Source organism: Phyllostomus discolor, chromosome 1 (assembly GCF_004126475.2).
Source record: "Phyllostomus discolor isolate MPI-MPIP mPhyDis1 chromosome 1, mPhyDis1.pri.v3, whole genome shotgun sequence".
Lineage (NCBI taxonomy): Eukaryota > Metazoa > Chordata > Mammalia > Chiroptera > Phyllostomidae > Phyllostomus > Phyllostomus discolor.
Genome location: NC_040903.2, coordinates 123,929,244 through 123,943,033, shown reverse-complemented (window position 1 = coordinate 123,943,033; position 13,790 = coordinate 123,929,244). Strand labels below are relative to the sequence as shown.

The 13,790-nt window shown below is 33.6% G+C and overlaps 1 protein-coding gene across 2 annotated transcripts in view; it reads right to left on the bottom strand.

Moving 5' to 3' along the window:
* Positions 1-946: 946 nt before the first annotated feature.
* Positions 947-13,790, bottom strand: part of KLHL28 (kelch like family member 28) — a 28,183-nt gene continuing 15,339 nt past the window's right edge. Inside the window, exons 3-5 of one of the 2 annotated variants that reach the window (XM_028505694.2) lie at positions 7,156-7,599; positions 5,046-5,254; positions 947-2,945 (exon numbers count right to left, since the gene is read on the bottom strand). In XM_028505694.2, coding sequence (XP_028361495.1) covers positions 2,782-2,945; positions 5,046-5,254; positions 7,156-7,599 — 817 coding nt within the window. In that variant the 3' untranslated portion in view covers positions 947-2,781. The remainder of the gene's footprint in view (positions 2,946-5,045; positions 5,255-7,155; positions 7,600-13,790) is intronic. The other variant, XM_028505695.2, reaches the window with a different exon arrangement.

Here is a 13,790-nt window from a genome sequence, read left to right as displayed (position 1 = left end):
TCAACAAATACTAAATAGCCAAACATTCCTAAATGGTTAAGTCTCTGTAACATAATTATAAAAGGCAATTATCTTCCGATTGATTTAGACAATTTATCACTGTCATTTTTTTCAAAATTTTTGGGGGCCAACCTTAACTGTCTCTTCACTGATTTCTAATATATTGATATTTAACCATGCGAATTTATAATCAAATATCTTTATCCTTTTTAACATAAGACACATGTAGCTTTAAATTCACAATTTGTCAGCAGAGTATTCATAAATAAACTTCTCAAAAATCTGTACAAAAAGCCCCTGTTGTAAAGTTATTAATTGTCAGGTCACATTAATACCTCCAGTTGTTGTGAACAGTAGTACAGTAGGTTTGGCAAACCTGAAATAAATATAGTTAAATCTGGGGGTTTTTTTCCTCTTCCTTTTACAGGTTTCAAAATTTGTTCTCTGGTACATGAGTCCTATTATTGCCCAAAATGTTTCACATTCAGTATTCTTCAACATCAAATTTGGATTTTTCCAAAGCAATGATCAATATATGTCTTTGATCTAATTTATCAAGTGAAGTATGTATTTTATACTAATTTGGTAGTGGCAATGATACAGAGTAAAACACTATTAAAATAAAATGTATAGTATAGCTTTGTTTACAATTAAAATAATTTTGTAGTCTTTCAAATTCCCTTCTGGGGATAAAGGATTAAAAATAGAAGAACAGGATGTATTTAACAAGCTTATTGACATAAAAAGAAAATCAAGTTGGGACATATACATATGTGATACAATCTATTTTAAACTGCTCTTCTTTAAATTAAGTCTAGGCCAATCACAATAGTGCACCTTGTTTCTATTCAATAAGTTTATTCAAATCAATTAAAAAGTTATTGCTATATATCATTGTTTTTTTAAACAAGCAACATAGAAAATACTCAGCCTGTCAAGTTTATTAGTAGCTCCTGTTGAGTTCTTAGTTAGAAGAGACTAAAAGTCACTTGCAAGGTTTTATAATCTGTGCAAATATTCATAAAGCATGATACTAATGTTTAAAGGTGATTTTTACATAGTTTGGTAGTATATATTTAAATCTACAACTGGCAGTTTATGGAAGAACAAGGAATAACAGCAAATTGCCTGGCTACAGTTTTCAAGAAATAACACATATGCTAACAAATGAACTTACATTTTTATAATTAAGAATGGCTTCTTAACAATAGTTTAAAACATGGCACTTAAGAATGCAGTATGAAATTTTCTTACAAATATACACTGGTTTTGCAGAGACTATAAAAAGATGGTGGGCAGGTAAAAAAAAAGAAAACATGGAAAAGAAAAGAAAATGACTATAGTACCAAAAATAAAAGTACTGGCATCCTGATAAAAATGCAAGGTTAGGTGTTCAAGACTAATAGACATTCACTAAAACATGCTAAAACAAAATGAGTCAACCACTTCTTTCAAATACACTATCACTTGGCGATAACAAACAATTTTGCTTTAAAAGAGCACTTCTTTAGTCAAAATAGGACCAAATTCAGAACCATTACTCAAGTAAACACTAAGTTCCAGTTTTCCTCAGTAACTTTAAAATATTCAGTTACCTAAGAAATGCAGAGTAATGTATAACTGCCCAGCGCTTTAAATTTAATGCATATATTTCTATTTTTAAGGACATGTAATATTTAGTACAAAAAGAAAGACCAAAATGTATCTTTCTTTAAATCACTATGGAAAGCAGAACATGGGTATTTATGTAATTTTTGGATGCTATCATTAGTATATTCACTAACATTTTTAATAAGTACAAATAAATCAAACCAGTAAAATGAAAAATACTATCAAAACATGTCATGCATATCTCATACTGAACATCCAAAAGAACATTGTTATAGCTTTGTTATAGTTCCTACAGTTAGCACCATTTTTATATTGGAACACTTGAAAAAGCAAACAAATGTCTTAAAAAACTGAAATTATTATAAGCATGTATGAAAAACTAATATTCACTAAGTATGATACTAAACATTTGTCAAATATTTACATCAACACAGGGAAGCTTGCTGTACTACTAAAAAATTAAACTGATATGCTTAACTCTATCCATGCTTAGCATAGCATAGATGGGTAAGTAAATTCAACCAGCATTAACCTGCCCATATAAAAAAGATATAAACAGTAAATATGACTCCTTTAAATAGGCCCCCAAATATCATGATAGTAAAAGCATTTGTCTTGCACAGTTATTATGTTCCCAGTCCTAAAGCCATTTAGCAGAAAGAATGTCCAGGTGAGCCACTATGGCATATAATTTACACCCCTTAAAAGTACCAAAAAAAGCAGCCCTTTATTTAAAGTGTAAAGCATATGAATTTATACCCAACAGACAGTATCAGCACTCTGTCCAGTCATTTACTACACTCCAGCATCCAAACATCATTTATCCTGGTAAATCATGGTACATATCGAGGAAGAGAGCTAAAACTTAAAAAAAAAAAGTTTTCCCCACATATACACTTACAAACATAAAACTACTTTATCCTAGTATTAGCAGGGGAAAAGTGCACAATTCAATTAGCAAGATCTTTCCTTTTTTTTTGATTATCAATTCACTGTGTAATCAAGAACAACCAAAGCTACTTCTCAGTTCAAAGTACCAACAAAACTTGGAGTCTTCATGTCATTTCAAGTTAAAAAGAAAGCAATGCAGCTTTGGAGTTTTAGAAAACTGGGCATCCTTTCATGCGACATGAGGTTCATCACCTCATTATTTCCATGAGTCCACACTTGTCAAAGTGCAGTTAATCCAAAATTGCAGCGACAGTATATCATGCCAGCTGAATCCAGCCATGTATCTGAGATAGGGTCATATTTCTGCACGGTGTTCAGATAGGAAGACCCTGAGTGACCACCAACTACATAAAGGTAGTTATCAATTACTGCAGCACCAACTCCTAGAAAAGGTGAATAAAAATGGAGAAAAAACATGTTAAACATCTAGTAAACTTCTCACTAAAAATAAGTCAATTGATATCTTAATGTTTTCTTAAAATACATTTCAACAATCTATTAATCATACAAACAATACAATAATATCCCTGTATATAAAAGTAAGGTAAGAGTTGAAGTCTTTCTTCACTTTTGCTCCCCAATCCTACTCTCCCTCCCTCTTCCTCCACAGGAAACTAGTATTAAAAATGCAGTAACTCCTTTTCTATAGTTTCTGTTAAACTATTTGTCACTATCATTAGTTTATGAACTCCTTGAGAGTTGGCACTATTTTTCAAGTCATCTTTGTATTCCTTCAATATTTTGCACAGGATTGCGCATATGGTAGGTACTTTTTAAATAAAGTCTTGGGTAAGTAAAAAAAAAAAAAAAAGAATGCAGTAAAGTGCACTGGCCACCTTGATTATTTATGAATCAAAATGTTTGTAATACAATGTTTTTAAAGGAGAATGAACATGAAAAAAAGAATGTACTATATATTTTTCCATAAGTTTTCTTCTCAGTTCATATTTACATATATTTTTCAAAAAATCATTCATTTTTACCAGGTTTTCAAATACAAGTATCCCCTTCTTTTCAGAAGTTCACATTACACCATTCTGCTTTTATGAAAAACCTACCTTACATTAGTATAGGTGACCCCTGAACAATGCAGGGGTTAGGAACACCAACACTAGCACAATAAAAAATCCAAGTAGAACTTCTGACTGCAAAAACTTAATAGCCTACTGTTGACTCTAAGTTTTACTGATAATATCCACTCGTATGGTTGATTAACCCATATTTTATAATTACATGCAGTATATACCATATTCTGACAGCAAAGCAAGCTAGAGAAAAAAATTAAGAAAAGATACAGAAAATCCTAAGATACAGAAAATATATTTACAGTATTAAAAAAATCCCTATGTAAGCAGACTTGAGCAGTTCAAACTAATGCTGTTCATGGGTCAACTGTACATGTTTCACTAATCAAAAAAAAATCTGAGGATTTTTGTTTTTATAAGAAATGGCAAAAAGTGAAACTACCATTCAGCATTTGTTTTGCAGCCAGCAGGTATAGAGGCAGCATGCACCCTAAGTGGCGAGAGTGGCATTGCCAACCTCCTTCCCTGGGAACCACACTCAGTAGCTCAGCAGCAAGCCACAAGAGCTCTGACCTGAGTCTGTGAACATCTGTGCTTTATCTCAATTTACTCTGGGCATCCATTAAAAAGGTATGTCCTAACATAACTGCTTCTAGGTTTTAGCCATTTCAGCTTACTGAAAGGTTTCATAGGAACACTTTATTTTCAAGTAGTAGGGGAAACCTATATATTGAAATATTTAAAATATCTACTGAGCTACACAATTTCTGCTCTAAAAAGTCTACTTTATATGTTATAGTTCTAAAAAGAACAAGGCTGCCTGAATTTTTTTACATTCTCAATTTTTTATGGCTTTCTCTCCCAATGACATCATGGAAACTAATTATAATAAACAATTAAATAGTTCATTCCATTTTGTCCTTTCAGTTTTCTTTGCAAGTTTATGTTTCACAAGTTTCTTAAGTCACAAATTCAAAGAATATCCTAAAGTATTCCACCAATAATTAAACACTTTCCCCTTAAAATAATGTGATTTCAGTAGGGCTCAAAGATAATTTCTTCTTTTCCTTGATGTGTTTGTTTTTCTCTAGGAATCCTAAAATCCAACTTTTTCTTGACCAGCTATAACCCTTGAGGAGGAGAGAGCATTTGAAAGTGAGCAACAAAACATCTGAAGATTGTGTGTGTGTGTGTGTAAATACAGAAAGATGACATTTGTTATATGAATGAAAAGAGCTTCTATAAGATACATTCTATTACCAGCATTTCTCAAAATGATAATATGCACATTGGCATAGTAAAACCACACTAAAAAATCTATGCAATTTTGTCTAATCTAGTTGTTTGCAGTTTACCTCAAAGTTTTTTACCCCTGAACAAGTAACATTGTTTACTATCATATTCCATCACCATAAAAACACTATCCTATATGTTAGAAATTAGTTAAGTTATTATTACCTGTTCTGGGTTCTTTCATTGGTCTACACAGAGTCCACTGATTTTGATGGGGATCATATCTTTCAATACTTGACAAATGTGAGACACCATTATGTCCACCTACCACAAAAATAAAGCCCAGCATGACACCCACACCAAAGTGAATCCTTTTATCTGCCATAGATGCAACCATCTCCCAGGAGTCCTTACTTGGATCGTAACGTTCCACACTGCAAATATTCACAGAAGAAAATTAATTCACATAGTCTGTGTCATTCTTCCTACTAAAGCAAAACTAAACTCCACCATTTGAACTCTTAAAAGTTAAATAAAAAGTCAGATAAAAAACCAGAGTAGTTTGTCCCAAATGTTTAGATTTTGCTAGTGAGATTGCAGGATAAGAGATTACCTTGTGGACCAAGTGCAAAAATAATCATATGCCATCCCATTATCTATCATGAAGCAGTAAAGTATATTAAGGTTATAGAACTTCTGGAGTCAGAAAACCTGGATTGAAGTGCTAATGAGGCATATCTAGGGCTGAATAAACCCTACCCTTACCATTTTGGATATGTGTAACCCTGGTTAAGTCATTTTGTCTCATCCACAAACATGACAATAATACAACCTCAAAGGATTCACATAAGAATGAAGTCAGATATGTATGCATGTGAAAGGATTTTGAAAATCACCAACTGAATGTAGATGCATTCGAAGGACACTAAGACTTCTACACAGCTATGGAAAAGCGGAGAGAAGGAAAGAAGAGGATTTTTTGTTTTCATATAGGAGAATTCATGGTGGTTTATTACAAAGCAAATACTGCAGACTTCATAACATTAACTAGCTAATCATAAAAATCTCGGAGTGATTTAGGAGAATTCAGGGATCTAAGTCAAATCTGCAATCCAGAGAACACTTGGCATTTCCAAGCTGTATTATGAAAATCCAGATCAAATCAGAATTTCCAAAAAAGTTTCTCTAGAAAATACCAGAAGGCCTTTTAGCCCATGCTTTTCCTTGAAGGGGCACAAAGGCAAGCTTGTTGAGCTTGTTCTGGTCTTAACATAACCTCTCAAAAAAATCCTAAAGCATTGGAGAGTCAGTGACATAATTCTGGAATTCTGAATGGAGACAAGACTGTAGACTAGACTGGGATATAGCTAAACTATAACTGTTTCTGAAAGGTCACCAGGATAAAAACCACTAGAGCAAAACATTGGACAAGAGTCGCCAATGAACTGTAGCAAAAACCTAAAGTTCAAGAGCATTATCTCAAAACTAAAACACTTAACCTTTCATCTTATAAATTTCTGTCAGCAACTTTTCAAATAATAGAAATGTATGCCTGGGACCCAAATATTTTTCCTTCAACTAAGAGAACAACAGAAAAAGAGAATACTTTAGCTTACACTAAAGTATTTATAGATGAGATGCTGATGTGCCATTACTTTCTCAGTTAACAAATCACAATGTATTCTTTCATTAAAATGCTCATAATAAACCATATACCACTATAATTAGTATTAGAGATAAAATGTCTGGAACATCAATTTTCAACAAAGGTTCAGAATTATGATTAATTTTCCATATAAGCAGTCGCTTTATGTGTTTATTTTTCTCCTTCATTGACAGGATGATATACAGAAATCTCAAATTCAGCATGTAGCATAACAGCATCACGTAATACATAATTATAGAGTAAGAATCCAGAAAGAAGTATTTAAATAAGTCTCTAAGTTTATATGATGCATTATAATAATGTATAAGCATATAGAAATTACATTTTTCAAGTTTTTATTCTACTAGGTAATGCAATAACAGGCCTATCACACACACACCCAGAATCTAAAGTTGTCTAACTTCATCTTATTTTCAGATTTCTGAATTTTAAAATCCATTTATATTGATTGAACGAAAGTAAAATATAGTAAGAGGAACTGATTCTTAGGTTTGTACTAAATCCCCAAGTAAAACAATTATAGTTATAATCAGGGAGCAGATCAAATTTTCAAAATGTCTATTAATATTATACACTTTAAAAATTAAAAAGTTAATTTATACACAAGAATTGTTTAAAAATCAGAGATCACTGTTAATACTTTAAAAATCTACAGCTTAAGTTAAGTACCTGTTCATGTGGGCAGGACCATACCCACCAATAGCATATATCATTCCATCCAGCACAGCTGCGGCAAAACAACTTCGTGTTGTAGTCATTGGTGCCACAGGTTCCCATTTTCTTAATTTGGGAATATACTTCTCTACAGATTGTAAGTAAGACTGTCCATCATAACCACCTAAAGCATAAAGTTCTCCTGCAAGTACTACTACTCCAAGGGTGCTTCGGTGCTCATTCATTCTCTCAAGAGAAGTCCAGGTATTTGTATCAGGATTCCAGCATTCTACTGAATTTTCATGTGTTCTGACAGTGAAATCAGGACGCACGTCAGTTTCAATACCACCTATAACATACACCTTTTGGTCTAAAACGCATATTCCAAATTCATGGCGAGGCATGTTTAAGGGTGCCAAACCAATCCAAGAGTCATTCTGAGGAAAGTACATCTCCACACTAAAGAATAAGCAGAAAAAAATTAAATTTTAAAAACCAAAATGGTCCATAAACAAATACAAATGTTTATTTTCATTAGTAATCAGGGACATGAAATTATAACCACAATAAACCATGGCACACTTTCTAGACTGGGAAAATTTAAAGTCAAATAATAGCTAATAACCATTGGCAAGAGTGTGGAACAAGGAATAAATACTTTGTTAGTGACAGTGTAAACTGACAAGCCTACTCTGGAAAACAATTTCACATTATGTGATAAAAGTGAATATATACACGTTCTGATGCAGCAGTTTCATTCCTATGTATGTCTTCTACCGAGTGCCTATTACAGTCAGTTTTATACCAAGCACATACACAGAAATGTTCATAGCAGCACAACACAATCATCCATCTAAAGGAGAAGGGATAAATAAGATGGTATATCCACCCTATGTCTGAACAATTCCATTCTTAGATATGTTCACAAAAGAAATGTACACATTGTATATGTACAAGGAAGTTCATGGAAATATTACTTGTAAAAGTTAAGAACTAGATGTTTTTAAATGTGCCAAATGTTCATCAACCAAAAAATACTTAAATTGTGGTATGTCATAGAGAATACCACACATCAATGAAACTGAACAAACTATAACTACATGCAACAGGGATGAAACTTATGCATATAATATTGAGGGAAAGAAGACAAATTCAAAAGAATGTATTCTATATACCATATTTTGCCATGTACAATGCATCCCCATGTATAATTTTGGCCCAAACTTTCAGGAAAAAAGATCTTTTAATTTTTTATTTATATTTAGAAACAAAATTGATTATTGTATTTCAGGGTATTATTTTGCATATGGATGTTATCACTTTCTAGAGTTATACTTTCAATGCATAAAAGAATTAAAAACATTTATATAGGTAAAGAATTAGTACTCTCCATGTATAATGCACATTCTTATTTTTTCCTCAAAAATTTGGGCAAAGAAGTACACATTATACAAAGCAAAATATGGGTAGTCCCATTTATATGAAGCTCAAAAACATTACCTTTGGGGGGGACAGGGAGGGAGCTCAACGGTGATTTTTGGGTGTTGGTCATGTTTCCTATTTCTTGAACTTCAGGTTCATAATATTCATTTTGTGGTAATTCCCTGAGCTTAGAATTTGTGAACTTTTCTGTACGTGTATAGAACTTCAATTAATTTTTGTAATTAATGTGTTCATTGTAGAAAATATTATGTCCATATACTATGAAACTAATGAACTATATCCTCATGCAGTATCACAGACGAATTTTGTAAATTTACTGTTGAACAAGAAAATACATATCTGAAGAATATATATACTACTACTTCATTTATATAAAAATGTGTAAAACCTAATGATATATTAGGACACTTATAAGATGCAGCAAAATTATAACACAAAGCAAAGGGATAATGCACAGAAAATTCAGAACAGTGGTTCCTTCTGGGGGAGGGAAGAAGATAGCTTCTAGGAAGGACATAAGGGGACTTTAAAGATATTGTTATTAGTCTATTTCTTAAGCTGGTTAATAGATACTTGGGTATCTATCATACATATTATATATGGTTTCTTGCATTTATAGATATTTCATTACAAAAAAAAAGTTGGGAAAAGTATCCAATGTCCCAGGCTCAAAATGCACAGCATAAAAATATATTTTATCATATATGTTCAAAATACATTAATTTATTCAATAGTTACTGAATAACTAAATGTAGTCTTGTTATATTGCTTGTTTTAAAAACATGAATTTGTTCCAATGAGAACAATACATCAGGAAACTATTTGATCTTAAGAAGAGCAGTTTCACTCAGATGGTGGGGACATATACTGACTGGAGTGGCTCAAGAGAGAATGGGAGATAAGGAAGATAAAATAGTGGGTATAGACAATTTTTCCAAGGCTTTTACAATGAAGAAGTGGCAGCTATAAAGAAGAGCAAAGGAAGACGACAGAGTCCAAGGTAGATTAATTTAATCTGGGAGTTTAAACTAGAACACCTTTGTATGCTGCTGGCTACTATGCAGTAGAGTGGGAGAAAGTGATAATACAGAACAGTGACAGAATAACAGTAAAAGCAAAGTCCTTGTGTAGAGAGACAGAATGGAAAGTGGTGAATAAATGGAGAAGTGGAGGGTTTGGTCTTAGAAATAAATTGGTAGATTTGGTGATGGGAAGTGAGATAGCTCTCTTCAGATTGCTTCTATCTTCTCAGGAGAGTAAGAGAGAAGGTCATCAGCTGAAGAGTTGGAATGTGAGGGTAAGGGCCTTTTGGCTGTTTTTATGGAGAAACCAGATGGTGTAAAACAGTCCTCCAAGGAAGTGAAAGAGTAAATTAATTGGGGAAACACATAGGGGTGACTGAGAGTGCTGAGAACCTCAAGTGAGACCAGGTAAGATGGATATATGTCTCTCCAGCCACATTCTGTTGCTCAGGTACAGCCACGGACTAAGTGGGAAACTGAATTTAACTACATGAATACAGTGGAAGGAAAGGCTGGTAAGAGGGCCATGAGTGTATTCAAAGTAATGATAACATCGATGTTCCTGGAATCTAACCTGGGTAAAGAGCGAAGGTGAGGACATGTGATGGTTGAGGAGCAATAAATTTTACTGATTAGAAGGCCAAGGGACTAAAAATCTTGAAGGGTACAAAGAATGGTTGCAGTGGGTATACTGAAATAAATAAGCTGGCAAGAAAGGAGGTGGTGGACAGAGAGTGGAATGTCTGAAACCAAGATTTTCAAAGTGTTCAAGTCACAGGTAATAACAAAGTTGAGGGTATAACCATGAAAATAGGTGCCTAAAGTAAGGCAGAAAAGATTGGTAGAAGTGAGTTCAAGGAGAGAGGCAAAGGAGCTGGACAACTGTGGATTATACTATGTGGATGTTGACATCAGTAAGAATAATTATTTATGTAAATGATTAGAAAGACAACCATTTATAAAAATCCTCAATAAATGAAATTACTGAAGGAACAGCATATGGTGGTGAAAGGAGGGACATCACGTGACAGCCTGGTGGCAAAGGCTTGACATGAGTGGAGGGTTTTGAGGGAGGGGAGATGAAGAAATTTTGGAAGTGGCTATGAGGAGCAAAACAAGAAAAAGTACTTAATAGCTTTTAGGACTTGTGACACATGAAGTATAGAAAAAAGTTTTGAGACAGGAAAAACAGTATCCTTAAGCCTCAGCCCTATTTCATTAGAGAAAGCAAGAAGTTAAGGATAAACGAGATTTTTCTTATAATAGGATGTGAGTTCTAGAGGACAAAGCAGATTTAAGAAGTCGAAAACAAATAAATAAGCTGGGCAATTAGGTTACATTAGCTGGTACATAGGGTCAAACAATAACAGTATAATAAAAAAACATATTTGGTTTCTGTCCCAGGTTCCTAGCACAGAACTCCTTGTAATTTCCTGAGTGAAAGGAAGTTATGGGTTTAATTTATACCTCTAAGTTATACTATATGCTAACTACCGAATTTCCAACACTGACCTCATCTTTGAGCTCTGTAATTATATCCAGCTAGTACTAGGATATCCTTCACTTGGATATGTAATAGGCAATTCAAACACAGTATTCAAAAACTAAACATATTATTTGCCCTGTAAAATTGCTCCTCCTATATTCTCTCTTTCTCTTGGTATATAACCTAACCAACCATTCATCTAATATCTTACTCATGTTTGATTTCCTCTCTCATTATCACCTCTTATACATTCAGTGAAATCCTATCAATCTGGTCTCTCAACCTCTTATCTTAAATGAATACCCCATTCTCTATTTTTACTACTACTACCCTAATTTAGGACCTCATAATCTCTTGCCTGTACTTCCTTTTACAATAACCTCTTTCCTAATCACTATGATGTTAATCCTGGCCACCTTGATACACCTCCATGAAACAGTCAAGAATGATCTGATATAAAATCATTTTACTACCATTCTTAAAATAGTTTTTTAACCCACCTAATATCCTCTGCCATCATGGAACACAATACCTTCTTTGACTTGGCCTGCTACTTGATAGTAAAAGTTGTATACTTTGGAATACCAAACAGTTTTTCATTTCCTGCATAGCCTGTACTGTAACATACGACTTTATCTTTGTGTACCTCCTGTGACCTTTCCACTGTTTTCTTGCTTGGCCCTTGCTTAGCCTTTAACACTCAGCTTGGACATTAATTTTTCCACAATATCTTCCCTAAATTTCCCGAATGGGATAAGTGCTTCTCCTTAATATTTTCCATAGAATGATCTTTATCACCATATTAAAAATATACATTATAATTACCTATTTAAATATTTGTCACCTTCACTAAATTATGAACTTGTTAAAAATCCATTATCTAGCACAGTGTCTGGTGCACAGGTGTTTAATATTTTTTATAGAATTAAACTGAATAATTATTCAGGTTGATTCTAATTTTTCCATAGTTATAAATAATATCACAATTTTTTCTTCTGATAGATTCTATCATGAAAGATGACTGACTTACAGATATTAACAGTTCTTACAACTCTTCAGTAATTTGGTTATTTTTTAATACTCAAGAGACCAAGAGGTAACTCCTCAAGAATTTTTACAATGTAAATTCATATTTGGTATTATGTCATAACATTTGACTAATATGATTTATTTCATGCCAATAATCAATGCCTTTAAGAAGAGTAAACAGCCCTGACTAGTGTGGCTCAGTGGGTTGGGTATCGTCTGCAAACCAAAAGGTCACCAGCTCAATTCCTGGTCAGGGTACATGTCTGGGTTGCAGGCCAGGTCCTCAATTGGAGGTATGCGAGAGGCAACCCATCAATATTTCCCTCACACACTAATGTTTCTCTCCCTCTCTCTTTTTTAAAAGATTTTATTTATTTAATGTTTTTAGAGAGAGAAGAAAGGAGAAAGAGAAACACTGTCATGCAAGAGAAACATTGATGGGTTGCCTCTGGCATGCCCCCAACCAGGGACCCAGCCCGCAACCCAGGCATGCACCCAAGCACGCACCAGACCAGGAAACTGAACCAGTGACTTCTCCGTTTGCAGGCTGGCACCCAATATGCTGAGCCACACCAGCCAGAGCTCTCTCCCTCTCTTTTTCCTTACCTTCTCCACCCCCCAAAATAAATAATCTTAAAAGAGTAAACAATTTACGTAGTTCACCATACTAATGTTTTTACTTGTAGCCCAATTTCAACAATAATATTAAATGTACACTGAGGCTTTCCAAAAAGGTACAGAATATACCAGTTGACATCAATAGTGGTATATATCAATAGAATATACCAGTTGACATCAATAAAACATCAATAGTGTCTTACCATTGAGGCAGGGAAAACAAACAACCAAGTTTTTAGAAATAGAAAGAAATCCACAGAATTAAAGAAATATATCCAACATAAAAGTTTTCATGAAGCAATTCCATTCAAAGGAAAGGCAAAGGTAACATCCAGCTATACTTTCAATGTATAAAAGTTATTTGTATACTCTAAAGCAGGGATTGGCAAACTATGGTTATGAGGCAAATTTAGCCCACCACCTCTTTTTGTGAATAAAAGTTTTATTGGAACCCAGCTAAGCTAATTCATTTATGTATTGCCTATGGCTTCTTTCACACATAGTAGAGTTGAGTAGTATGACAGAGACCATATGGCCACAAAGTGTAAAATATTTATTATTTGTCTTTTAATAGAGATCATCTGACAGATCCAAGTTATTAGAAAACTTTTCTCCAACTGTCATTAAAAAATTTATACTGAAGAAAATAAATCACACATAAAGTCCATGATTTCTATCAGTTTCCTATTTTTTTTTATTTCTTTGGTGGTTCTTCTAATTCATTGGATTCATACAAACCCAATCTTGTCCTCTGTCTCCCTCATCAGATTCCTAGCTCTTCTCTTTAGCATGTTCTGATATAGCTAGCAATAATAAATCTCTCTGACCTGGTGTGATTCAAATAAAGATACAAATGGCTTTATAAAGAAAAAAAAAGACATGAAGTAGGAGAAAAGTTAGTAACCAGGAGACATGAAGTTTGTGCACTGGGATGCGGGTGGGTGTTAATAACTGAGAGTTGTAGAGGACGGATGACAATGTGATTAAAACAACCAGGTTAAGTGTTTAGGAAGAAGAGAAAAAGCAAGGAGAAGCAAATAAAAAAAATAAGA